The sequence below is a fragment of the Panthera tigris genome, chromosome E3 (genome assembly GCF_018350195.1).
Source record: "Panthera tigris isolate Pti1 chromosome E3, P.tigris_Pti1_mat1.1, whole genome shotgun sequence".
Classification (NCBI taxonomy): domain Eukaryota; kingdom Metazoa; phylum Chordata; class Mammalia; order Carnivora; family Felidae; genus Panthera; species Panthera tigris.
Genome location: NC_056675.1, coordinates 9,882,396 through 9,907,268, shown reverse-complemented (window position 1 = coordinate 9,907,268; position 24,873 = coordinate 9,882,396). Strand labels below are relative to the sequence as shown.

Sequence of the window (24,873 nt, the reverse complement as noted above, 5' to 3'; positions counted from 1 at the left end):
GTGGGGCGTGGTAATAAGAGTGAGACCAAAGGGCTGCCCGAGGGGTGGGAAGAAATCAAGAGCTTCCAGCTCGGAAACTCAGGGAAGAGCCTAAGAGGGAAACGCCCGCTGGATCTGACTGCCCCACAGGTCAGGGCGAGACACCGGGAAGGCAGTGGGCTGGGGAGTAACTGGCAGCAAGAGCGAAGCCAGTGTAGACGACACCCTCGAGGAAGGTCGGCCAGGAAGGAAGATGAGGGTCGGGAAGGGTGAGGAGGGAGGGCACAGGGTTGACAGAAGGACCCAAGGGCAGCGTGGCTGTGGTGGGAAGGCCCGGCGCATTGGTGTGAAGACGGCGACAAAGCTGTGGGGTGGCCTGCGGGGCTCAGGGCCAGAGCCCAGACGGGGCCCCTCCCGCCTCGGCACCCGCAGGGAGCCAGGCCCCAGCCCGGGGGGAACCAAATGGGGGGTAGCCGGCTCCAGCGTTTCTACTGGATTTGTCCCACAGCAGCACCTCCCCACAGAAGGGAGGTGTCAAGGGAACCCCCGTCCCAGTGCGTGGGCATCTCATTCCCGGGTACGTCAGGAAGAAGTGCTCTGGAGAAGAGACCCAGTTCTGGCTCTTGCCGATCCCCTTGGTCTTGACGAGCAGCTGTCCCTCTACCCCCACTACTGACTTTACAAATTTAGTCGAATTCACACAATGTATACTGGATCTTGCCAGGACAGGGAAAGGTTTTATTTATTGACAACGAAAACATGTGTAACATAATTCTCTCTCTCAAACAGAAAACCCCATAAAATACACAAAGCAATCTCTATCTGTATTTACCCAGGGACATTAACAGCCGGAAGGGGGGCTGAGACTGGGAGAAAAGCCAAGGACTAATTCCATTAAAAAAAAAAAAAAAAAAAGAAAAAGAAAAAAAAGAAACTGAATTAAAAAAAAAAAAATAGCATTTTCCTGCTTGTCAGTAGCTGCACTTCCCCCTACTCCGTGTATGAAAACGTGAAACAGAAAACAGCACCTGTGAAAACATACTTCGGCCGTGCCAGGCAGAGATGAGGCAATGGCCCAGGGCTGGGGAATTCCTGCCCCGACTTCCAAGCAGGTCCCTGCAACACAGTCTGCCCTGGGCAGTTCTTTCCCAAAAGCCCCCCGCCCCCAACGACGACGGACAACTCCAGCAGCCTGGCTCCTCTTGTTTGAAGTTCAGTCGGAGAACCTAGGAATCAGGCACAGCAGTTAGGAATCCGACAGGGCTCAGTTGCCCCACACTGAGCCCTCAGCTGCAAGGGCCACAGGCGGTCACAGCCACACATCAGAAGGAGCCAAAGCCGGTCGGTCCCAGGTCTGTGGTGACGACACTAGACGGGGTCGGGGAACAGACGCATGGCTGTAGAGCCCTACTGGATGGGCTCTGGGAAACGGTAACCAATTAACATGGCGGCTCTGAAAGGCGAAATCACGAACACAGGACAGTCTCAGAAAATCAGAACAGAAAGGACCCTCACTTCATCCAGCTCAACTTCATTTTTCAAATGAAGCCCCAAAAATAAAAGACTAATTTTTGAATGCAGGTAGAGCCATATTCATTAGAATTTCTCAACTGTTCCACAAGGAGTGACACTTCCTTAGCCATTTAAAGATGTGAAAAACACCCCGAAGAGTCCAATATAGAAGCAGCTGCTTCTCAGTGGGATACCACCAAAGACCTGGGCAGCACGAGCCACCAGGATGTCACCACACTAAGAGCCTGGACAAACGTTTCCCAGGCAGCTCCACTGCACAACCGCCATCACACTGCACACTGGTGCAAAGAGACAGGGTGGCGGTTTATCCAGAACCAGAAGACCGCAGTTCAACTCCTGGGTGCCACTACTTCTGCTCTGTGCTCCCGTTTCCTCATCTATAGACCGTGCACGATAACATGAACTTCACTGAGCTGGTACGATCGTGACAGTTATCTGAAGGAGGGCATGTGACAGATGCCATTATAACAACTACTGATGGTTCTGCAGTCTTTGCCCACCATCCCTCCTCCCTGATCCCCTGGCACTAAACACTGGCCCCAGAGCTGCAGAATGTGGGTACACAGAGGGCTGGGAGGCTGGGTGTGCATTCCCAGCACTGGGGCAAGCAGATGTGCCAGTAAGGATACTGCCTCCACTCCCTTCATGAAGGACAGCAGTTTCTGAGGGGAGGAGAAGCCCGCGTGGGACGCCCCCCCTGGTGTAGGAGCAGCACCCCAGAACAGGGAGGGGAAGGCCAACGCTTCCTCCTTCAGTTGTCCATCTTGTCTCTCATTTAAATCTATGAAGAGCGCTTTTTGTTCCTATAAATACTGTGGAACTCTTCTCATTATAAGCCTTTGTTGGCCACCTTTATCCCAAATTACAGAAAAACATGGCACCAGTAAAACATGGCCGTGAACTATGAGATCATGACCTGAGCTGAAGTCAGACCCTTAACTAACTGAGCCACCCAGGCGCCCCTCTTTATTTTTAAAAGTGAGCGAGCATACACCCAAGAGGGGAAGGCACAGAGAGAGACACAGAGAGAGAATCCCAAGCAGGCTCCATGCTGTCAGCACAGAGCCTGATGTAGGGCTCAAACTCATGAACTGTGAGATCATGACCTGAGCTGAAATCAAGGGTCAGATGCCTAACCAAGCGAGCCACCCAGGTGCCCCTGGAGAAGCTTTTTAAGAAAAGAGGGACTGTTGTGGCTGCCCTGTGGGGAAGAGATTGAAGGGGCACTAGGCTCTCAGGCTGCTCTGCCCAGCACACTGAGGTGGGAGCTGCAAAGCGGGTCCAGGCCTTCAGAGACTGGCAGCTTCACTCTTCTGTTGGGCAGCGCTGTGCTGCCCAACATGTATCCCCATGTATTCCTCCACAAACCCAAGCTGCCACACCAGAGCAACCACTCTAAGGCCGTCACACTGGACAGGCCACATGTGGGCTCCAGTCAATAGTCCACACACATGCCTGATTAGAATGAGGCCCCTTCTCTATAGCCCCAGAAGTGGGAGGCGTTTGCTGCACCATGCCGGGCATCCAGACAAGGGAGGGATGGCGTGGGACCACACAGGATGCGTGAGGGCAGAAACATCAAAAGCACTTTCCTGTCCAAACCCAAGAGAAGTTATGAAGAAACAATAGGCTGGCAGTAATCTCATGAGGACCTCTGATGCAATCACACCGAGAAATGTCTAGCTGTGGGGCCAAAACCAATCTGACATCACCTCTGATCACTTGCAACTACTGTCCAGCTTGAGGCCTAACAGGACTTCAGAACCTACTGATGAAACAAGACAGAGCTCAAGCCCCAGAATCAGTAAGGGGAGAGGGAAACCCACCAGAGCTTCCATGGAGCATGATTTAGTCATTCCACTATGAATGCTACCGTTTGTTGTACAAACATGAAGAGTCAGTCTACCATTAAAGTGTAAGAAGCAGTTAATTTACCCTGTATAGATGTGAACCCTTTGTTCTGGGTATTATGAGTCCATAAACAGAAATTTGGGTACAACTATTTATTACTGTTTTTTAAAGATTTTATTTTTAAGTAAACTCTACACCCAACGTGGGGCTCAAACTCACGACGACCAGGAGTCGCTTGCTCCTCTGACAAACCTGGCCAGGCATGCTGGGAAAACTATGTTATTTATTTATTATTGTGAGAGAGAGACAGCACGAGTGGGGGAGGGGCAGAGAGAGGGAGAGAGAGAAGCCCAAGCAGGCTCTGCACTGTTAGCACAAAGCCTATGCGGGGCTCAAACCCAAGAACTGTGAGATCTTGACCTGAGCCAAAACCAAGAGTCAGACACTTAACCGACTGAGCTACCCAGGTGCCACTTCCCCCCGCCGACCAGGAAAACTACTTTAGACATTTGAATAAAATATAAAGATGTATATCCCCAATTCAAATTAAGGATGGAAATAAACTGCCAATAGTTTAGAACCCTAAACCTAAAAAAAGAACTATAAAAATACTAGAAGGAAACAAGACATTACTGGCTGGCCAAGGGGAAGCATAAACAGACAAATGAGAGTAATGGAGGAGAGACAAACTGATGAGGCCCCTCTTACAGGTAGTCTCACTCCCTGTCCCCCAACTCCATTCAACAGCAACATGCTCTTCTGACTGAGCCAGCCAGGTGGCCCCTGAAATGTCTTTAAATGCATGTTACATAATACAAAATACATAATTCTATTTGTGGGAAACACCGCATATACACCCACATTCTCAAATATTCACAAAAAACCTTCAGGAAGGACACATATAAAACGTCAACACTGGTTACCTCTGGAGTGTGGGCTTGGGGACTGAGAGCTTTTACTTCTCAACCTTTTTTTTAAAAAAAAAAAAAGCCTATAAGCATGTAGCATTTTCATAATTTAAATTTTACTACTGACACACAGCTGTCAGTATGGGTGGGGTGAGTAGAGGAAGCAGCACGCAGAATGCTGATCATGGTCAGATGGGTAATGCATACATGGGGAGGTCGACACGCCATCCTTGCTACCTTAAATGGGTTTGAAAATCTCCATTTTATCATTATTATAGCTTGAAAATAATCAACTGAAAAAAAAAAAAAAACCCCGTCTCAATCCAGTTCGTATCCTGTGCAGTGACTTCAGACATAAAAATGCTGTGATCAATATTCATTCAGTGTGAACACGTTCCCAGGAACGGATGGTAGAGAGAACCGCCAAGATCAGACACTGGGATTTTAGGAGGTTCAGGTAGTTGAATTTTCACACTGGAACCAATAAAAAGTAACACTTGAGCACAAATAAAAAGATACCAAAATAGAAAAGTTCACATTCTGCAAAACCAAATCTCGTAGCACACGGAGGCACAGTCAGAGGAAAAGGTCAGCATGTCTCCAGGGCTCACAGAAAGATAAGCTCAGAGACCTGCACAGACAAAAGCGGCCCCACTTAGGCAGGGAACCCAGACCACGTTCCAGCAAGCAGACGCCCGCTGAATACATTCATACTCAACAAGCGGCTTCCGAGGAGCGCAGAGCCAGGCCCGGGGAAAAGGCAGTCAATGTGAAAGAGAGACTCAAGTGAGGATACAATCGGCGTCTACAATAGCTGCACACAAAAGTGAGCAGTAACCAGAGAAGAGTGTGAAAGTGTAACAGAGGAGCCGGGGAGGTGATGTAATCCTGGAAGCCCGAGCCGGAGGCTGCAGAACCCAGGATGTGGAGGCTGGAGGCGGGAGTCCAAAGCCCTGGGCTGGGCAGGGTGAGCAGGGTTCCCACGGCGTCGGGTGCCAGACCCACCAGGTCTCCCTGCCCTCTCCGGCAGCGCTTCTGTCTAGTGCCGCTCAGGGAACCAGAGTGAAGGGCCCACCTTGAGCGGCATCTGGGAGATACACCTGTAATGGTGGGTCGTTGAGAAAAGTGATGAAAGCTGTGGATCCCTCTTCAAGATCCCAGCCAATGCACAAACATTGCACGTAAAGGTGAAGACTCACAGCTCCTCCTGGAAGCTGTTTAAGTGGTTCTCTTTCTCCAAAAGCATTACTCAGCCCATCGGAAGAACCTAGCCTGGGTATCTCAAGTAATTCCATGGTGGGGAGAATTATTTTAGAAGGAGCCAGAACCCATTCACACTCTTGTGACGTGCTGATCTGGCCTATAAGGTCCTCCAATCTGCCACTCCTGCTCCTGCCACCCTGCCAGGCAGCTGTTCACAGCAGACACTCGCTGCTGGGCCCTCCTTCGACTGCCCCTGCTTCTGTGGCTCCATGCTGACTCCTACTATTGCTGGCCTCTTGGCCTCCCTGGTGGTCCTCCGGCTCAGCAATCTGCCCCTTCCCTGGGCCACATTCCTCGACTTCTTAGTGCCCGCCTGAGTCAGGGGCCATACAGTGGTGTTCCCTGCCGCTGGGAACCCTTTCAAGCTCTGAGTGGTCCCTCCAAGCCCACCCTTTCTAGGCTAAGCTGAACCAAGCATGCCCCAGTCCAGTGGAGATGGCCAGGACCCACAGCATAGCCCTGCTGCACTTCCGATGACAACTGTCAGAGCTTATGGCCATCAACCTCCACGGTGCAAAGGTGGAAGCAGCAGGGCATGTGGTCCAAGGGGTAAAAAGTGCCACCCAACTGCTACCTTTGTTTCAAAATAAGGTTTATATCATTTAACATGTGTGGTTTCTAGTACCATCCAACCCGTCTCCTCACACAAAAAGGTCTGGAGAAAAGGCCTGCGCTGCCATGGACCACAGACCAGCTGCATCCACATGACCTGGGAATGTTAGAACCCTGAATTCTCGGGCCCTACTGCCCTGTGGAACCAGAAGCTCTGGAAGCTGTGCTCACACTCTACCCTCTCGCTCCCGCTCACTCCACACCCACAGTGCTCTTGCCCTTTGTTCCCGCTTCTCCACTGCTGCCCGGGTCACCGTAAGTTGCCACTGGCAAATCCAATGAACATTTTTCAGTCCTGGTCTTTTGAGTCCTCTGTGCTGCTAGATTTGACCCTGCTGGTTACTCTTTGAAATCTGAGCCCCTAGTCGGTCTGCACCTTTTCTGGAGTCAGAGGCCCCTCTGAGAAGTGATGGCAGGCATGGATTCTGGGGATACACACAGCTATTCAGGGGTTCGTGGATGCCATGATGCCCACCATTGACTCCTGACTAAACCTCCTGTTCTACTTTGCTGTTTTCACAGTGGCTCGTTCTCCTCCTGCTTTCTGTCCTCTTTTGTCAGCTCAAAGCTGGTACTCCGGGGTCCAACCTTGGCCTTCCTTCCTCTTTCTACCCCTCCTCCTGGGTGACCTCATTCCCATTCCTGGGCATACTGCCCTGCAGATACTTGTGGCTGCCACCTGCTCTCCAGCCCTCCAGCTGTCTGCTAGCCACCCCCACCTACATGTCCTGTAGTCACCTCAAATTCCTCAAGCCCCAGACAAAAGATCCCCATCTTAAAACTCCTTCAGTTGCTAACCCCTCCATGGACCCAGTTATTGGAGCTGGAAATCTGGGGATCATTCTTGATTCCTTCCCCTGCTGCAATACCAAACTGTGATTCTTGCCACCAAAAGCAGTCCCTGAATTTCTTCTTTCTCCACTCACCCCGTATCTGCATTCAGGCCCCCATCTGCTAGCTGTGAGGTTGGCTGTGGCAGTCTCCTGGTCCCAGGGTTTCCCCCTGATCTCCATTATTCCCCCAGCCACCAGAAGGGATTACTACGAGAGAGGAAAGATTCCAAGGAAGGCTGTTACGGTGACCTTATTTGGGATACAAGGATTAAGTGCAGAACATTTAGGATGTAGGATTGTGAGTTATCTTAAAGAGATGTGTGGTTTCCCAGCAGTTGTTGTTATAAATGCATCCCCCAAAGACGTCCATGTCTTAACATCTGGAACCTCACACTATGTATGTATGCTACCGTTAGAGTGGCAAGGAGAACTTGACCATTAAATTAAGGATCTTGAGATGGGAGATTAACCTGGATTACTTGGGTGGGCCCAGCACATTCAGAAGGATCCTTCCTTGCAAGGAGGAGGCAGGAAGAGGCAGGAGGGTCAGAAAAAGAGAAGAGAACAGGACAGAAGAAGAGAGGAGGGAAGGATAGAGAGAGAGAGAGAGAGAGAGAGAGAGAGAGAGAGAGAGAGAGAGAGGGAGAGAGAGAGGGAGAGAGAGAGATTCATGGCAGGGGGAGACTGAAGACGCTATGCTGACGGCTTTGAAGATGAAGAAAGGGGCCACTAGCCAAGGAATGCAAGCAGCCTCTACGGGCCATTTGTTCTAGTGGCAATAGGAGTACAGAGGAATTTGCTCTATCTTCATGGATATCACAATAAACTCACCTACCCCCTGCCCCAGAAAAGAAAACGACAAACAAGCCCTATGATAGATCAGGATGCCAACAAGAATTGTAGAGAAAATGCCCGCATCTGTCTCTCACAGCCTTTCTGGTTCCGACTGTGAAAATAACCGTGGTGGGTGTGGTCACAACAGGGCAGACTGTGTCCTCTGTGCTAGAGGTGATTTTTGCTCATAGCTCCCTCCCTTTGTCTATTAGATTTGAAAACCGTTCACTGGATTCTTGAAACTTTGGGGCTCATCCCAGTTCCTCTCGGCTTCACCCCCATGTTTCTAGCTTCTCTGCAAAACCCTGAGGAGGGCAGCCAGGAAAACCAGCTAAGACTGTCTTCTCCCTCAGGTGTCCCAAGACACTAAGACACTTGATGTTCATTCCTTATTGCTTAGCCTCTCTCCGTTCATTATGTGCGCCTGTACCCTTGTTCACCTAGATCAGTGTCTGGGATTACATATGCCTGGAGGCAGGGTTTATGAACCGGGTTAGGAACCCAAGAAATTAAAACGGACTAAGCCAACATCTGACAGAACCTCAGGAAATACACAGTGACCCTACAGATCCGATCACTTCATCCTACACATGATGCGATCAAAGCCCAGAGGGGTTCGAGGACTTTGCTACAGTCACAGCAAGGGAGTGAAGACGGAGAAGCCCAATTTCCCATTTATCAACCCTGCAGTGAATGGTAAAGGGCACTTCCACGATTGCAGATTTTGAAAATTAGAAAAAGGAACCTAGTGATCTCCTGTAATTTAATTAAGTAGCCCTCACTGATACCTCATGCACAGAGAGCACAGAATGGACTGAAGTAAACCTTAGGAGGAAGCAGGTTTCAGGCCCATCACAGGTGCCAAGAGAGGATGTGAAGAGGAGTGAAGGGGCCAAAGAAACTCTGCCAGGGGAAATGCTTTCCCAGGCAGGGGTAGAATGAAAAGGTGCCAACCTGAGTGGAGTTATTTATAGTCACACAACAAAGGGATGACTTCAGTGATACCTCCTGAGCTGGGAGAAAAGGCATTTCACAGATATTCAAAAGATCAAGGGACTGTGTCTAACAGTTTGCCTGAAAAACCGACAGGGCCCTCATCTGACAACAAGGGAGCGCCTGCCTGGCCCAGTTACCCTGGGGAAAATACAACTACATTTTGAGGAGAGAAAAAAAAAAGTTGGAGATTCAGAGGAAAAAAAAAAAGTGGAGACTCAGAGGAATAAAGTCAGAATAATAATATATAAAATTACAAAAATACCTTTAAATGAGTTATTTGTTCAGGACTCAGACGAGTCTAACTGGAGGCATGAAACATCCTTATAGACTCAAGCGTCGATTTGTGAGTTTCTTCTTAATCTCTTTGGGAAGAGGGGGATCAAAGAGATTCCCCATCTAGATCCAGTCACATACTGGATATGGGGAAAAGATGATTTGCTCCTAGGGTTTCCTGGCAACGGACTAGCCCGGCCGGACACAGGAAGGCTATTTTGGAACGAGGGAACCCCTGACCCCAGAGGACATCTCTAGCTTCTGTGGTGGCACCAAGCTCTGTGGGGCCTGCTGCTTTAGTGCTCACTTCAGGCCAACTCTCTGAAGCAGGACGAAATCTCAGAATTTCAGCGAACAGGAATGTATTCTCTGCAGCATGGCTTTTATTTCTACCTGAGCCTCCTGGGAGCTGCTCTGGCTTCCCAGAAAACATTCTTTTTTTTTTTTTTTTTTTTTTTTTTAAGTCTGTTAAGATACTCTTTCCCTGAGGCTGGCCACACAACATGGCTCAATCCTCTTAATTCTACAGCTCAAAGGCTTCAGCTTAAGTGTGGAAAGCAGGAAAAAAAAGGAAGAAATTCTTAAACATCTAAGTGAGGGAGAAAAATCCATGGGCACCTGGTGGTAACACTCCAACTGAAGAGAGCTGCTGAATATATTTAAAGCTTCAGATATCATCTGGGGTTTAGATTTCAAATCCAATGAAAATGGTCAGAGTTGTTTATTCATAAGCACAAAGACCTCCACAGGGAAAGGGTCTAATTCTCTGAGCTTCATGCCTTTCCCAATCTGTAAAGTGGAAACAATCATTTCTCCCTCAGGAATGTCGGAAAGATGAATGGGTTTGAGAACAGACCTACAATAGTGCTCAGACTCCAGGAAGAACTGTTGAAAACCCTTCACTTGGGGCACTCCTGCTAGCTCATTACGGAGCTCGGCCTTACTCCCGTAGGTCAGACAGAAGCATAACGTGAATTCCAAAAGCCATACAGAAACAGTGACATGTGTAACTATATCAATAGGCAAAACAGCCTGGAGAATATTTCAAGTTACATAACATTTAATTAACATCCTTCACATAAAAAAGGGTTTTTACAAATCAACTATAAAGACCCAAAACGAGAGCAGGCCAAGGAGATCAAGAGGCAAGTTGCTTTAACAGTAGAGAGAGCCAATTAAAAACACAAAGAGCCGCTCAACTTCACTAGAAATTGGAGATGTACAGTTGAGATAATGCAGCACTTGTGTCCACTGTTTCAGCCAGAAAAATCCACCTGAGGAAAAAATTTTGGGGGAAACTATTGTTAAGAGCTGGGGCCCAGTGCAAATCCCCTTCCTTCTGGTATTTAAAGATCTCAAAGCATTTTGATTGGTTCTCACCTGCTCAGCCTTAAGAGTGAGTGAGTGGATATCCTGCCCAGGTATACAGAAGTTTTTTATTTTAAGTTTATTTATTTATCTTGAGAGAGAGACAGAGACAACATGAGTGGAGGAGGGGCAGAGAGAGAAGGAGAGAGAAAATCCCAAGCAGGCTCCGTGCATCAGCACAGAGCCCGACGCGGGGCTCAAACTCACAAACCATGAGATGACCTGAGCTGAAAACATGAGTCTGACACTTAACTGACTGAGCTAGCCAGGCTCCCCTAACAAAACTCCTGATCAATTTTTCTATTGCTACGTTCTAAAGTGTGAACAGGCAACCAAAAAACAACTGTGGAAAGTCTGCAACATGAAACATGGAAAAGAGAAAGATGAAAGCAAGTAAGCAGAAAAATAAACATCTCAGAGTACAAAACAAAATGTGCAAGAATGGTCCTTATCTTTTAGAGGTACATAAGGAAATGGGAAATCCTTGTGGATGAAATGACAGTATTATTAGGATCCACTTCAAATTACCCCAACAGTGCTAGGGGTGGGGAAGAAATGGGTGGGGTCACAGATGGAAACACTGGTTCTATGTTGATGCTATTAAACCTGAATGCTGAATACATGGGGGAAATCCTATTATTCTACTTGTCGAAGTTTGAGATATTTCATCATACAAAGGTGGAGAGAGAGGGAAACTATAAAAGAGGGAAATCTGAAAAGATCTCGTGGTTTCAAATATTTGCTGAAATGAAAAAAAGCCAACAGGAGAGAGTTGGAAATGAGGTATGTTTCCTGGCAGGAGGCAGGGAGGGCAGTGAGGGAGTTAAGAGAGACAATTTTACAGAAACGTAAAGGTTTATGGGTGGCTCAGTCAGTTAAACGTCCGACTTGGGCTCAGGTCATGACCTCGTGGTTTGGGAGTTCCATGGTCCCTCACTGGGTTCTGTGCTCATAGCTCAGGGTGTGGAGCCTGCTTCAGATTCTGTGTCTCCGTGTCTCTTTCTCTCTCTGCCCCTCCCCTGCTTGTACTCTCTCTCAAAAATAAGTATTTTAAAAAATGTAAAGAAACATAAAGGATATAGAGGATCCCTGCAGAAGGTCTAACATCCAACCAACAGGAGTCCTAGAACAAGAAGAGAGGGGAAAAAGAAGGGGGGGGAATGTCATTAAGGAAATATAGAAGAATCTCTTAGCTCTCAAGAACATGAACCTCTAGAATTAAGGTACCTATGTGAAGGACTTGAGCATCTGGGGGCACCTGGACACACACTGAAATTTTAGAGGAGTTAAAAATAAAGAGATGCATTTTTACCAGCATCTGGAGTTGAGGAGGAGGAGCTCTGAGAAGGGGCAGGACTACTGACAGGAGTGGCATTGGGGGTGGAGGTGCCTGAGGGGAAAGCTGTGAGGGCTAAGGCGGGAGGGATGCACAGTCTTGGAGTGGAGATCTTGTAAGCGGGGTCTGGGGGTGGGGATAGTTACTGTGGGAGGCAAGTCCTAATAGGGGGCTCATTTCTCATGAGGAAGGGAGCTTTGAAATGGGGGATAGGTTCTAACTAGGGAGGGGATTCTTTTCGTTCTAAAATCTATACCAAGCTATAAAGTGTGTAATCAAGTGTGAACTGGACACAGAAGGAGTGGAAAAATTTATCTATTATACACCCAATTTTTGGATGTTATTTGAGAACAGCCACACAAGGAAGTAAACCAAGAAAAGAGAGCCAGTAAATAGTGGATTCAGCCCAGCAGATAAAAGAAATCCCAGAATGGCAGTTATGCATCAGGCCTATGGAACATTCTCAACGGATTGGTACACAGAATGGGAGATTTCTAAGAGGGAGGTCCCTGAGAAGAAAGGGAAGTCCTAGACTAAATGGTATCACAGAGTTTTAATATGTAGGATTTTTAAAGTTTATTTTTTGAGAGGGAACACATGCACAAGTGGGGGAGGGTCAAAGAGAGAATCCCAAGCAGGCTCTGCGCTCTCAGCACACAGCCCAATGAGAGGCTCGAACTCACAAACCATGAGATCACGACATGAGCCAAAAATCAAGAGTCAGACGCTTAACTAAGTTAACTGACCAGGCACCCCTGGTACCAGAGTTTTAAAGAGGTAAGGATAAAGGCAAACAGTTCAACAAACAAAAACCAAGGCATTTATAAATTGTAGGGAAAACAAAAGCTCTTAAAAACACACACACACTACATTGGGTTTTCAGTTAGTAATATTCTTATCACACAAAGGGAGCATAGGTGATACTGTCCCTAAATTCACCTATTTTTTAAACAATATTTATTTTGAGAGAGACAGAGCACAAGGGAGGGGGGAGGGGCAGAGATAGAGGGAGGGAGGGAATCTGGGAGGTGCTCTGTGTTGAATCTTACGCTGGGTCCGATCCCGTGACCCTGCGATCATGACCTGGGCCGAAGTAAGGAATTGAACACACCACTGAGCCACCCAGGCACCCCTGAATTCACCTATTTTAGGTCAACCATTTCAGCTGAAAATAGCTACGGTGCTCACTTTATATCTCTTTTCCAGACACGATAGAAGTACGGCAATGGTCTCAGATGCTGCTAGCGTGTCAGGACAAGAAGGACACACTCAAGCTCTAACTGAAGAGAGCAACACAAGCCACAGAAACAGAACTAGGAAAAAGGTTAGAACACTACCCCAAGTGTTTCCAACTAGGTCGGCACCTGTTATGAAAGCCCTCTGGTGGCCCCGGTGAAACCACTAGTACTCGGGAGGGAGCTATGGGAGGTCTCCACCAAGTAGGTAGCTAGGAAACGTCTAGTTGTCAAAGTCTGAACACCGTTAAGTACACGTGCAGGAACACTGCATCCACTGCACTGCAAACCACAGGTTTGTTTGCAGCTTCAAAACAGCTTATCATACACCAGCTCGGGGTTTGCTATAAACCTTCAGGCCTTCCAAAGTGCAGGAGTCGAAAGGTTGACTTCCATCTTGACCTCTTAGATCACCCCAAGAATACGCCCATCCAGAAGTAGGTGTGTGGTCGACATACCCTCTGGAGATCCACCCAGAGGAAAAAGGGTGCCGCAATGGCAATGCCGTGTCTGCTCCTTTGCACCGTGGAGATGCCAGCTGAGCGGCAGCCGCGAAGAGATGCCTCGTTCAACCCGCCGCCTCCGCTAGAGTGAGACAGAAGTCACACTCCGCAGAACAGTGAGAGCTGCAACAGCTAAATGCCCTCGATGGGCATCTTCCCTCGAATCTGCCCCTCCCCTTCCTCCCCTTTGTGTTCTGAGACAAGTGGCTTTCTTCCTTCAGTCATTGCTCCCCCGCCCTACTATGCAGCGCTAAGAAGGGAGCCACTCATGGGACTCAACACACGGTAACAGGCCAGAGTCCTGCTTCAGGAGTTTGCAAGCTGGAGCCCTGGCTGGTACAGGAAGAAGAGGAAGGTGTGGGGGTAGGGAAGAGCCCGCTCTCAAATAGAAAGGCTGCGAAAGGACACTTGGGCACTCTACAGTAGGAGAGCATGAAGCAGAAGAGACAAAGTTGTTGAGGCCTTCAGAACCACAGGTGTCCACCTGCTCAAGTACTGGCTGTTCAACTCGGATTCTGTGAGTGCCCAAATCCCTTCAGCAAATCTCTTTTTTAGCTGATGCTCGTTGAAGACAGGTTTCTGTCACTGGCAATAATAATGAGGGTCCTGACAGCCAATACAAGAGCCAGCTTGGAGGATATGGTTTCAAAAAGGCTGGTTTAGCATTTCGGCTATTTTACGCTTGATCTGACCAACATTTACTGAGTGCCAATTATGGGCTGGGCAAGCTTCCAGACACTAGAAAATACAAAGACAGAAAACACACAGTCTCTGATCTCCAAAAATGTAGTCTGTTATAAGCGGAAACTTCGAGACTGTAATTAAGAGAACACTTATTCCACCAGGAGGACCAACATCTCGTAAGACAAGATGCAGACAGATCACTAGTATTTAACATGTTGGAAAACAAAAACCAATTGTGTCAAAACTAGGTTGTCGAAAGAATCTTAAAACTTGTTAAGTGATAGAACACTGAAGACCCAACAGTAGTGGCAGTAAGACAAGAATAGCCATTTTGCAGGCTCTAGGCCCTGAGCTGTCAGCACAGAGCCCTACACGGGGCTCGAACCCACGAACTGTGACATCGTGACCTGAGCTGAAGTCCGATGCCTAACTGACTGAGCCACCCAGGCCTCCCAATAATGGCCATTTTAGACTCAAACACAGTCATTCCTAATATGACAAAACACCCAAAACTTAGGAATATCTGGGAAACCATCTAAAAACTCATCAGGTCCAAAACACCTTCGAGACGGAGAAAGCTGGGGGGTTAGAGACAACGATGAGGAGCTGCCCTGCTGGATTTTCCAAGATCTGTTTCCAGGACAGACCCTGGAAAAACTGGGTCTCCACTAAATGGTAGGACATGCCAGATGACACGACAGTCCAAAACGCCAGCAAACCTCTCTTCCTGCTGGACATTAACAGCAGCCAAATAGGAGAAGTATTCTGGCTCACGTCTCAGTTCAGAAAACCCACTAATACTTCAATGTCCCCGAAAGACCCAAAGGCCAGGGTCACTGGGTCAGAGCTTGTGATAAAGGCAACATTTACTTCTGATACCGACTGGTTGTTTTTGACAGGGCAGAGAACAACAGCTTTTAGATCACTTGCGAAAATGTCTGGGATGAATAGGCCTTTTCACTGCCTTCTTCTCTCCAATCTCTTTTGTAGAGGATGTAGGTAGCAACAAAGGAGAGATTTATTACCATGAGCCCATTCGGCAGCTGTTTTCTTGTTGCTCCTTGTTTAACTTCTCTCAAGAGAGCTGAGTTATCTACCCAGCAAAGCAGGTGTTTAAGGCAGGTGATTTTGTTTCCATTAATTTTCTTAAGTAATAGTAAACCAGACTAGAGAATTATCTCATGAACTCACAGGGGAACCTTAACCCTGTGCCTGCTAAATCCCAAGGCATCTGCTGCAGCAGGAAAGTTAGGTTGTGATCCCTGGTGGTTCCAACACCTTCAAATCTCTCCAACTGACAGTAAGCAGAACTTAAGAGTCACAGCTCATCCCTACTGCCCAACATCTGGATTTTGTCTTAACAATGTGTTAGACATAAAGTGATGCTGGAGGCTTCCAGGAAAAAACAGATTAAGAAAGGCATTACTCTTCATTGCAAAGCCCAGATAAACCATCACATTAATGACTATACTCAACAGTTTCATGTTCCGAGCTACTGGGAGGGAAAGGTTAACGTAAAACATGGAAAAAGTTTTTAATTTTAAGGCTTAAGACCGCCTCCACCTATAAACTGAATCTCCAGCTCTGGAACTTTCCAATCTTCACCATGATCATCTTCATGAGAAGGCCCATGGTATGTGCACTCTACACAGTCACTGTGCCATTAGCTTCCCGCAGAAACCTTCTGCCCCTCCCATCTATACTCACTTGTAGACAGCCACTATTCACTAGTGGGCTGAGGAGAACAACCATCCTTCCATATACTGGACAAAATCCTGAAGCCTTGCACGCTTCAGCCCTTTGATTACCTTCAATTTTCTCCTACTGTAGAGCCATTATCATAAGCAGCGAACATTCGGTGACACATTTCTTTCTCTTTATCTGTGTAGTCCCTGTAATAGCTGGAGACAAAAATACACATTAGAGAAAGTCTGTCTTGGTAGGAGGTGACATCTGGTGGCTAGAATACTCCACTCAGGTCCAGAAACATCGAAAATTCAGCAAGCCCTGAACTGAATCTGGAGGCGATGGAAGCCGGACGGGTAGGGGAACCAGGAGAGGCTCCCAGGGAAGGGCTGTTTAAGAAGTACATGGACAACCTGAAGCCCACGATCTGAGAAGATGACAACCTTAAAGGCTGGAGCCACTGTAAGGGCTGCCAGGCTGAGTCTTCCCAAATGGCCTCATACTCGGTGACCTCTGACTTATCTTGAGATTTCTTTGCTAAATAATGGTCAGATTCCAAAATTTCTACATCGGACTTGTAAGTATCTTCAAAGGATACACTTATTATTTTTGGCACCTTGGTGGGACAGGATCCTTTTAAAAACCAGAGAAGAGGGGCGCCTGGCTGTCTCAGTCAGTAGAACATGTGACTCCTGATCTCTGGGTTGTAAGTTCAAGTCCCATGTTGGGTGTAGAACTTAGTCTAATTACGTAATAAATATTTCAGTTTAAAAACAATCAGAAAAGAGATTTCTGGACAGTCTTAAAAGGTCTGAAATATAACAAATGGATTCAAGTGTTAAGGGGTGCACACAGGATTTTTTTTTTTAACATCAAGGGGCTTCAACTAGCAATCCAGATTAAATGTTTAATGTCAACAGGAGTAGAGAATCTTACCAGTAGAGAAGAACAAAAAAATAATACCTAAGAAACTGGACAGATTAGGAAGTGATGGAATTCTGGACAACTCTTATTTATATGCTGATATAGTCAAAGTAGAAAACTTTGAAAGTAACTTCTGTAATCAGAAAAAGCTACACTACTGAAAGACTGGTACTGGTATTACTTGGATAACAAAAAATCACCCTCTGGGTATGAATTAGACCCGAAAGATCCACTGCAGGTCAAACCAGGATCTACATGACACATTTCTGCAGTCTGTTAAGAACAGTGGTTTTCAGTTGTGGCAAGTAGGGGAAAATATCTGAAGAACAAGACTTTTTTTTTTTTTTTTAACGTTTATTTATTTTTGAGACAGAGAGAGACAAAGCATGAACAGGGGAGGGTCAGAGAGAGAGGGAGACACAGAATCTGAAACAGGGTCCAGGCTCTGAGCAGTCAGCCCAGAGCCCGACGCGGGGCTCGAACTCACGGACCGTGAGATCGTGACCTGAACCGAAGTCGGACGCTTAACCGACTGAGCCACCCAGGCGCCCCGAACAAGACCTTTTTAAAAAATTACACTGGCCCGCCTGTTATAGAGTGCTTACTTTGGGGGCAAGGGGTGGGGAATAGGGAGATGGGATAGGATCCGGATTTGCAGTTTTGAAGTTTGTCCCAGGCTCCTCAGTGGGAGCTGTTGGTTTAGCACTTCTTAAAGCCAGCTCTAGGGGGCACTGCCTTGTAACACGCTCCACACAACATTGCCAAATAGTCCTTCGCCAGGTGGACAGACGTGAACCGCAGCCCCAAGGCTCATCTCTCTCTCTCTTTGGTTCGCACTCCCGCAAACAGAGGTCTCACCTGGCCAGTTTCTTCAGCTCGTTATTGATGTCATGATTGAAGGGCTGTTCCTTCTGGGCTCGGACTAGAAAATCTCGAGCCTTCTGATACTCAGTCATGATAAGACAGGCCTGTCAAAGGATGGAGTTTTAAAAACACACTTGGTTAGGAAAGACAGTGTTTTTCTAGGGCCCAAGTTGAACATCACCACTACCTTTTCTTGGGCATTCGTTCCCCAGTCCCTGCCCTCCAACACACCTGTCCGCACCGGAAGAGGGCCTTGGCATTCTTCCGGTCAATGATCAGAGCCTGTTCTCCATAACGCAGGGCCGTGGCAGGCCGCTCCAGCTTCAGGTATGTAAAGGACAGGTTAAGGAGGACAAGAAGCTTGGCTGCTTCCACCAGGTGCTGCTCTTCAGGGGGTGCTGATCGCCGGTGAAGCAGCAGCAAGGCCTATGGACAAGGAAAATAGGTAGTCAAGAGGAGGTATGTAATCTTGCTATTAAAAGACCTAAGAATCCAGAAAAAAAAAATGTATTAGAGCTAAAAAAAAAAAAAAAAAAAAAATGTGTTCAAGATCAACACAGGAGAGTTAGCTGTAAGTCTATACTCCAACAATAAACAATCCAAAAATGAGGACGACAACTCCATTTATAATAGCATCAAAATGAAGTCACGATAAATTTAAAATGCAAGAACTGTATATTGGAAACTACAAAACACTGTTGAAAAAATTAAAGGCCTGGGGCGCCTGGGTGGCTCAGTCAGTTAAGCGGCCGACTTCGGCTCAGGTCATGATCTCACGGTCCGTGAGTTTGAGTCCCGCGTCGGGCTCTGTGCTGACAGCTCAGAGCCTGGAGCCTGTTTCAGATTCTGTGTCTCCCTCTCTCTGACCCTCCCCTGTTCATGCTTTGTCTCTCTCGGTCTCAAAAATAAATAAACGTTAAAAAATTTTTTTTAAAGAGAAAACTAAAGGCCTAAATGGAAATACATTCCCCGTATAAGACTTAATAGGAAGGCAATACTCCCAAGGTTGATACATAAATTCAAAGCAACCACTATCAAAATTTCAACAGTCTTTGCAGAAATGGTCAAGCTGATCTGAAAGTTTGCATGGGAATTCAAGGGATGTCAAGTAGCCAAAACAATACTTAAAACAAGAATAAAAATGGAAGACTCACACTTTCAATTTCAAAGCTTATTACAAAGCTACAGTAAGCAAGCCAGAGTGGTTTGGACACACACAGATCAAGAGAATAGAATGGAGAATGTAGATTGAGAGTCCAGAAACAAACCTACACTTGTGTAGAGTCCATGGATTTTCAACAAGGGTACCAGCCCCATTCAACGAGGAAAGAGTAGTCTTTTCAACAAATGGTGCTGGGACAACTGGTTGTCAATATGCAAAAGAGTGAGGTTGGATTTCCACTTCACACATATACAAATGCTAACAAAATGGATGATATACCTAAATGGAAGAGTTAAACTGTAAGACTCTTAGAAGAAAACAGATCTAAATCTTTCTGACTTTGGATAATGGTTTCTTAGACATGACATGCAAAGCACAAATCACACACATAAAAAAGATAAGCTGGACTTCAAGTTTAAAAACTTTTGTGTTTCAAAGGATATTATCAAGAAAACAAAGAAAATGACTGAAAAAAGTCACTATAACCATCATTTACTGGTTTAAACTAATAACACAGTGGCTTACTGATGTCACTGTGTATGCCTATAGATGATTTTGTATTTTTGAATGAAAAGACACTTGTACATTCCTGAAAAGAAAAAGAATGTGAAATGACAACTCACAGAATCGGAGAAAATATTTGTAAGTCATATTTAAGAAGAACCTACTATCCAGACAATATAAATAACTTTTATAAGAAGAAAATCCAATTAAAAATGGGCAAAGAAGGGGCGCCTGGGTGGCTCAGTTGGTTAAGCGTCTGACTTCAGCTCAGGTCATGATCTCATGGTTTGGGAGTTCAAGCCCCGTGTCAGGCTCTGAACCAACAGCTCAGAGTCTGGAGCCTGCTTTGGATTCTGTATCTCCCTCTCTCCTGCCCCCTTCCCTGCTCACACTCTGTCTCTGTCTCTCAAAAATAAACAAACGTTAAAAAAAAATGGACAAAGAATATGAACGGACATTTCTCCAAATATGACCTACAAATAGCCAATAAACACATAAAAAGATGGGCAACATCTTTTTGGTTATCAGGAAGTGCAGTCAAAATCATGAGATACCACTCCACACCCACTAGGATGCCTATAATTTGAAAGATGGAAAACAAGCATCGGTGAGGACGCAGAGTAACTGGAACCCTTGTGTTGTTGGTGGGAATGTGAAATGTTGCAGCCACTATGGAAAATAGTTTGGCAGTATTTCAAAAAGTTAACCAAGGGAGTTACTACATGAGCCAGCACTTGCGCTCCTAGGCACAAACCCAAGAAAAATGAAAACTTCGGTCTACACAAGAACTTGTACGCCGATGTAAAAGCAACATTATTCACAGTAGCCAAAAAGAGGAAACAACAACCCAAGTGTCCACCAACCGATGAATGAACAAAACCCAGTTAAATCCACACAATATATCGTTCAACCTTAAAACAAATGAAATTTGGTATATGCTAGAACATGGATGAACCTTGAAAATACTATGCCAAGTGAAAGAAGCCAATCACAAAAGGACAAATATTGTAGGATTCCACTTAAATGAGTACCCACGAGAGACAAATTCAGAGAAGCATGAAGTAGAAATAAAGATTACTGGGGCTGGAGGAGGGGGAGAATGGGGAGTTATTGTTTAATAGCTAAACAATGTTTGGGATAATGAAAAGTTCCAGAAATGGGCAGTGGTAATGACAGTTTCACAATACTGAATGTACTTAATACCACTGGATTGCATACCTGAAAATAATCAAAATGATGAATTTTAGGTTTGCACATTTCTATCAAAATTGAGACAACATTTTTAAAGAAAGAATAGAGCATTAATACACATTACAACATAGCAATACATTTTCAAAGTTCACCTAAGTGAAAGAAGCTAGACACAGAGCACCACACATTTGGGGATTCTATTTATGTACAATGTCTAGGAATAGGCAAATTCATAGAAACAAAGCAAAATAGGAGCGATCAAGGGGTGTTGAGGGATAGGAGAGGAACTGCCAACAGGTACAAGGCTTCTTTTCAAGGTGATGAAACGACCTGGAATTATGTCGTGTTGATAGATGCACAACCTTATGAATACACGACAAACCACCAAACTGCATTTTAAAAGTGTAAACTTCATGGTATGTGAATTCTAACAATAGCAAAGGAAGAAAAGCGATGAAGACAAAGCCTGAGCAGTGTCAGTGTGACTCACAGGCAGGACCCCATTTGGAAGACGACAGCCAAACTGGAAAACACATCAGACAAGATGGTGCCGGAGGCACAGAGCCACCAGCCTTCTTTTGCCTCCCCTTTCATCTCCAAGCCCCAGGCATTTGTCACAGAAGTTTCTGTCCATTGCCCTCACACCTTCCGAATTGCTTCAGGTCTCCTATCACCGACCTGGATCTGTCCCCTAAACTCTGGCCCCATTCCTAAACGGAATCATGGGACAGTCTGCCACCTAGAAACCGTCTTCTACAGGCCACCTTTATCTGGCTGTTCTCACCAGTGAGTGAAACTGAAGTTAATACATCTTTTTGCCAGTTATTCCTGTTTAAAAATTTTTCTCAAATGAGAAAGCTTCAAGCAAGTCTATTCTTTGGTTTCCTTTGTCACTCATAAAACATCATCATCAGGTCTAGTTACTTGGTTTTGAAAATATTTCCAAAACTTTTATCTGCACAATTCCCACCTTCTGAAACACATTCCGGGATCCCCGTGACAGGCTTAGCTGCAACACGCCTGAAGCAGTGCCTCACGTGGAATGGAAAATTCACTAACAAAAGTCTGTCCCTTCAACGTGTCCTGCATATGGTGGTGTGCTGGTAAATGTTTAACAATCAGCTCTTGGGGAAGGGGTGCCTTGCAGGGTGTGCCCATTCCTGTGGTGTAAACAGTTTAACCCTGGCCGATCTCAAGCTGCCAAAGTAACATTAACCAGCTCGTAAAACTTCCTGAGCCATCTTACAATTGGCTCTCACGAGCTCCTACACACTACCTGCGTGCTACCAACCTTCACGTCCTCCCTAAATATCACTTTTATAACCTCACTCTCCCCTTCCTTCTTCTTCAGCAAGTCCAGACCCATCCGTACACATTTTAAGGCCTTCTTGAATCTGGTTACCTGAACTCTATTTTCCTGGTATTCTCCAAATGTAACCTGTGCTGTAGACTAAGTGACCACCAACTGGCCCTTGAACAGGCTCTTCTCACTTCTACACCTTTGCTCATCCTTTTCTCCTGCCCAGAATTATCTTCTGCCTCTTTCTCTGCCATTTCATCCTTCTAGACTCAGCTCCCGTGCCATTGCTTCCAAGAAACCACTACCAGGTGGGCTAGCCCACAAAGATTTTCCTCCTCCGAAAGGCTAGTACTAGATACTACAGGGATTTCTTGGTCACTGGGAGTACCTTTTATCTCCCTACCTATGTTACCATTATGTGAAGGCAAGGACCCTGCCTAGATGGCACGTCCCACATGAAGCTGAGCAAAAGGCTGGGAACAATGGCACTCAATCAACACCAATTTCCCGCTCTGAAGACGGAGAACATTTCTATCATGAGCAGGTAGCAAAACCTGTGGCTGAGCAAGACAGACTTCACACTCACCTTTTAGTCTCTCCTGCCCTATGGAACAGAAAGGCACAATCCAACAAGAACAAAGAACAAAGAACAAGAGAACTGGTAACAAGCCCAACATGTCAGAACAGATGGCAGAGTCTGACCAACCCAGCAGAAGGGAGCACCAATAAAGAAGGGGCTGGTCTGCAGCTCAGAGCCCCAGGAACTGACAGAACGAGCCATCAGAGCTACTGTAGAAGTGGAGCTGAATAAACAGGACACGTTGAACATTGCCACTCAGTCCCTGTCCCTATGCATCCAGATGGCCACTCCTCCCCACCACCTCCAGGATCATGGAGTCTATCTTCTGGAGAAATGGAATAGAACCAAAAGAGTTCTCGATTCAGGGACAGCAGAGGGCAGGAGGGAGGTAAACTGGTAACAGGGGTATTAGAGGACCGTTTCAGTAACAGCCGGAGAGGCCCTCTGTCCCGTTCCCCTGTTCGGCTCCCAGCGGCTCCCAGGTCGCTGGTAGCCAGGCATTCACACAGGCAGGCGATGGAGAACAGAGTGGCTCCTGCGGAAACAAGTGAACAGAGACACGTGGGAGGCCAAGTGAGCACACTGCGATGTGCCCTACCAAGCACTTCCGATGCCTCTTTCCCATCCTAATGGGCAGCTGAAGGTTGCGAGACATTTGAGGAAAGCCTCTATGGAAGAGACGGCCTCCTGTCTCCCGGCGGCTGTCCTCCCCTCTCCCATAGTAGCAGGATTTTTTGCTGGGCACACGTGCAATCGGAGTACAGGGATTTGCTAGCTTTCCTTGCAGCTGCTGGTTAGAGCCAAAAGACAAGGTTCTGGAAAACATCACTCAGTGTGAGGGTCACAGGCACATAGTCTCAGCCCTCTCTTTTCCCTCCGGTGCTTGGAATTTAGAGGCCACCATTCTCAACCACAAGGCCCAGAGCTCTGCCCTACAAATGGGAACACAGAGAGATGGAAGAGTGCTCGGCATCGGAAACCATTACGGAGCACAGCTACCAACCAGCCCTGCTTTACTCACCTCAAGCCTTTCACATAAGAAACAGTAACACTGACCTAATGATAGGAGTCTGGGACCTACCACCAAACCTAAGACAAATGGACAATATCCAATGGGCAGGGGAAAAAAAAAAAAAAATCAGGTAGAAAAAGAATGGAGTTGTTTTTTTTTTTTTTTTAATCTGAAAAGCAGAGAGAAGAAAATTACAACCAATACTCAAAACATAAGAAAAGCTGATGTATGCGTGAAACAAGAACAGAATGCTGGGGAAAGTTAAAAAAAAAAAAAAAACAAAAACAAATGAATGAACCGTTCCTCAGACGAGATGGCAAATAGAGTCCAGGACAGCTCCCAGACAGTGGGATGGCAAAAGCGAGATGGGCAAGGACAGAAAAAAAGGAAAGTTGAGGCTCAATCCAGGAGGACTGACAGCCAAGAGTCCCAAAAAAGAGAAGACAGAAACAAGGGCAAATTACCAAAGAAATAGATGAAGGAAGTTTCCAGAACACAGGACAGGTTTCCTGAAAGATGCACCAGGGGCTCAATACCAACAAATTTTAAAAAACACAAACACCACTGTAAACTTTTAATGACACTAGAAGAAGAAAGATCCTTACATCCTTACAGAGAAGAAAAAGAAAAAGCCACATATAAAGGTACAGGAACCTAAATTTTATCCAGACTTCCTGACAGCCATTGTAAAGCTAGAATCAAACAATATTCTTCAAAATCTGAGGGATGATGGCTGCATGCTAGAATTCCTAGAATTCTATACTCCGTATGCCAACTGCTAAGTGTGAACTACAAGAATATTTTTAGAAATGTAAGGATGCGCTCTATCAGCACAAGGGGGCAAGTGGAGAAAAACAACAGGAAGTCCACAAACAGAACCACAGGGCAGCCCAGGATAAGAACACTGAACCAGAACACCAGAGAGCAGAGGGAAAGCCCTAGTGGGAATTAGAGATCCACGTTCCAGAACGAGAAGCAAGAGATGTCAAAAACAGGAACTAAAGCATGTCGAGTATCAATTCACAATGCCAGAAAAAGCAGCAAACAGGCTTAAAGAGGGACCACCTCAGGGGACCAGACCCGGGAAACAGGACTAACAATGGAAGGACTGGTCTGTTCACTGGAAAGTTTTTTCCCATGTGAGCAAGCTCGGTTTCAAAAAACTTCACAACATTAATAGTATCCACGATTTGAGCCAACTATGAACCCAAGCCTATACCCTCCATGTTCAGGACCCTGGTTCTATCAGCATTCCAAAAGCGCGCACACACACGCATTCTCCAGTCTCCGTGTCTCTCTCTCAAGCAATACGCAGAGACCAAACCTGGCAGATACCTTTAGCCACCTACCCAGTCTCGATCTCCCTCCCCCTCTAGCAGAGCCTCTATGTCACCCAAAGCAGTGGTACACCAACTACATTTCCTAGCTTCCTACAGTCAACG

The 24,873-nt window shown here is 46.3% G+C and overlaps 1 protein-coding gene across 3 annotated transcripts in view; it reads right to left on the bottom strand.

Annotated features, from left to right (window-relative positions):
* Nucleotides 1-685: 685 nt before the first annotated feature.
* The window catches only part of FKBP6 (FKBP prolyl isomerase family member 6 (inactive)), a 28,927-nt gene continuing 4,739 nt past the window's right edge, over nucleotides 686-24,873 (bottom strand). The window contains exons 6-9 of one of the 3 annotated variants that reach the window (XM_042971752.1): nucleotides 17,914-18,108; nucleotides 17,677-17,786; nucleotides 16,017-16,109; nucleotides 686-1,205 (exon numbers count right to left, since the gene is read on the bottom strand). In XM_042971752.1, coding sequence (XP_042827686.1) covers nucleotides 16,019-16,109; nucleotides 17,677-17,786; nucleotides 17,914-18,108 — 396 coding nt within the window. In that variant the 3' untranslated portion in view covers nucleotides 686-1,205; nucleotides 16,017-16,018. Of the gene's footprint in view, nucleotides 1,206-1,227; nucleotides 1,433-9,554; nucleotides 10,357-16,016; nucleotides 16,110-17,676; nucleotides 17,787-17,913; nucleotides 18,109-24,873 lie in introns of those variants that run through there. The other 2 variants (XM_042971750.1, XM_042971751.1) reach the window with 2 other exon arrangements.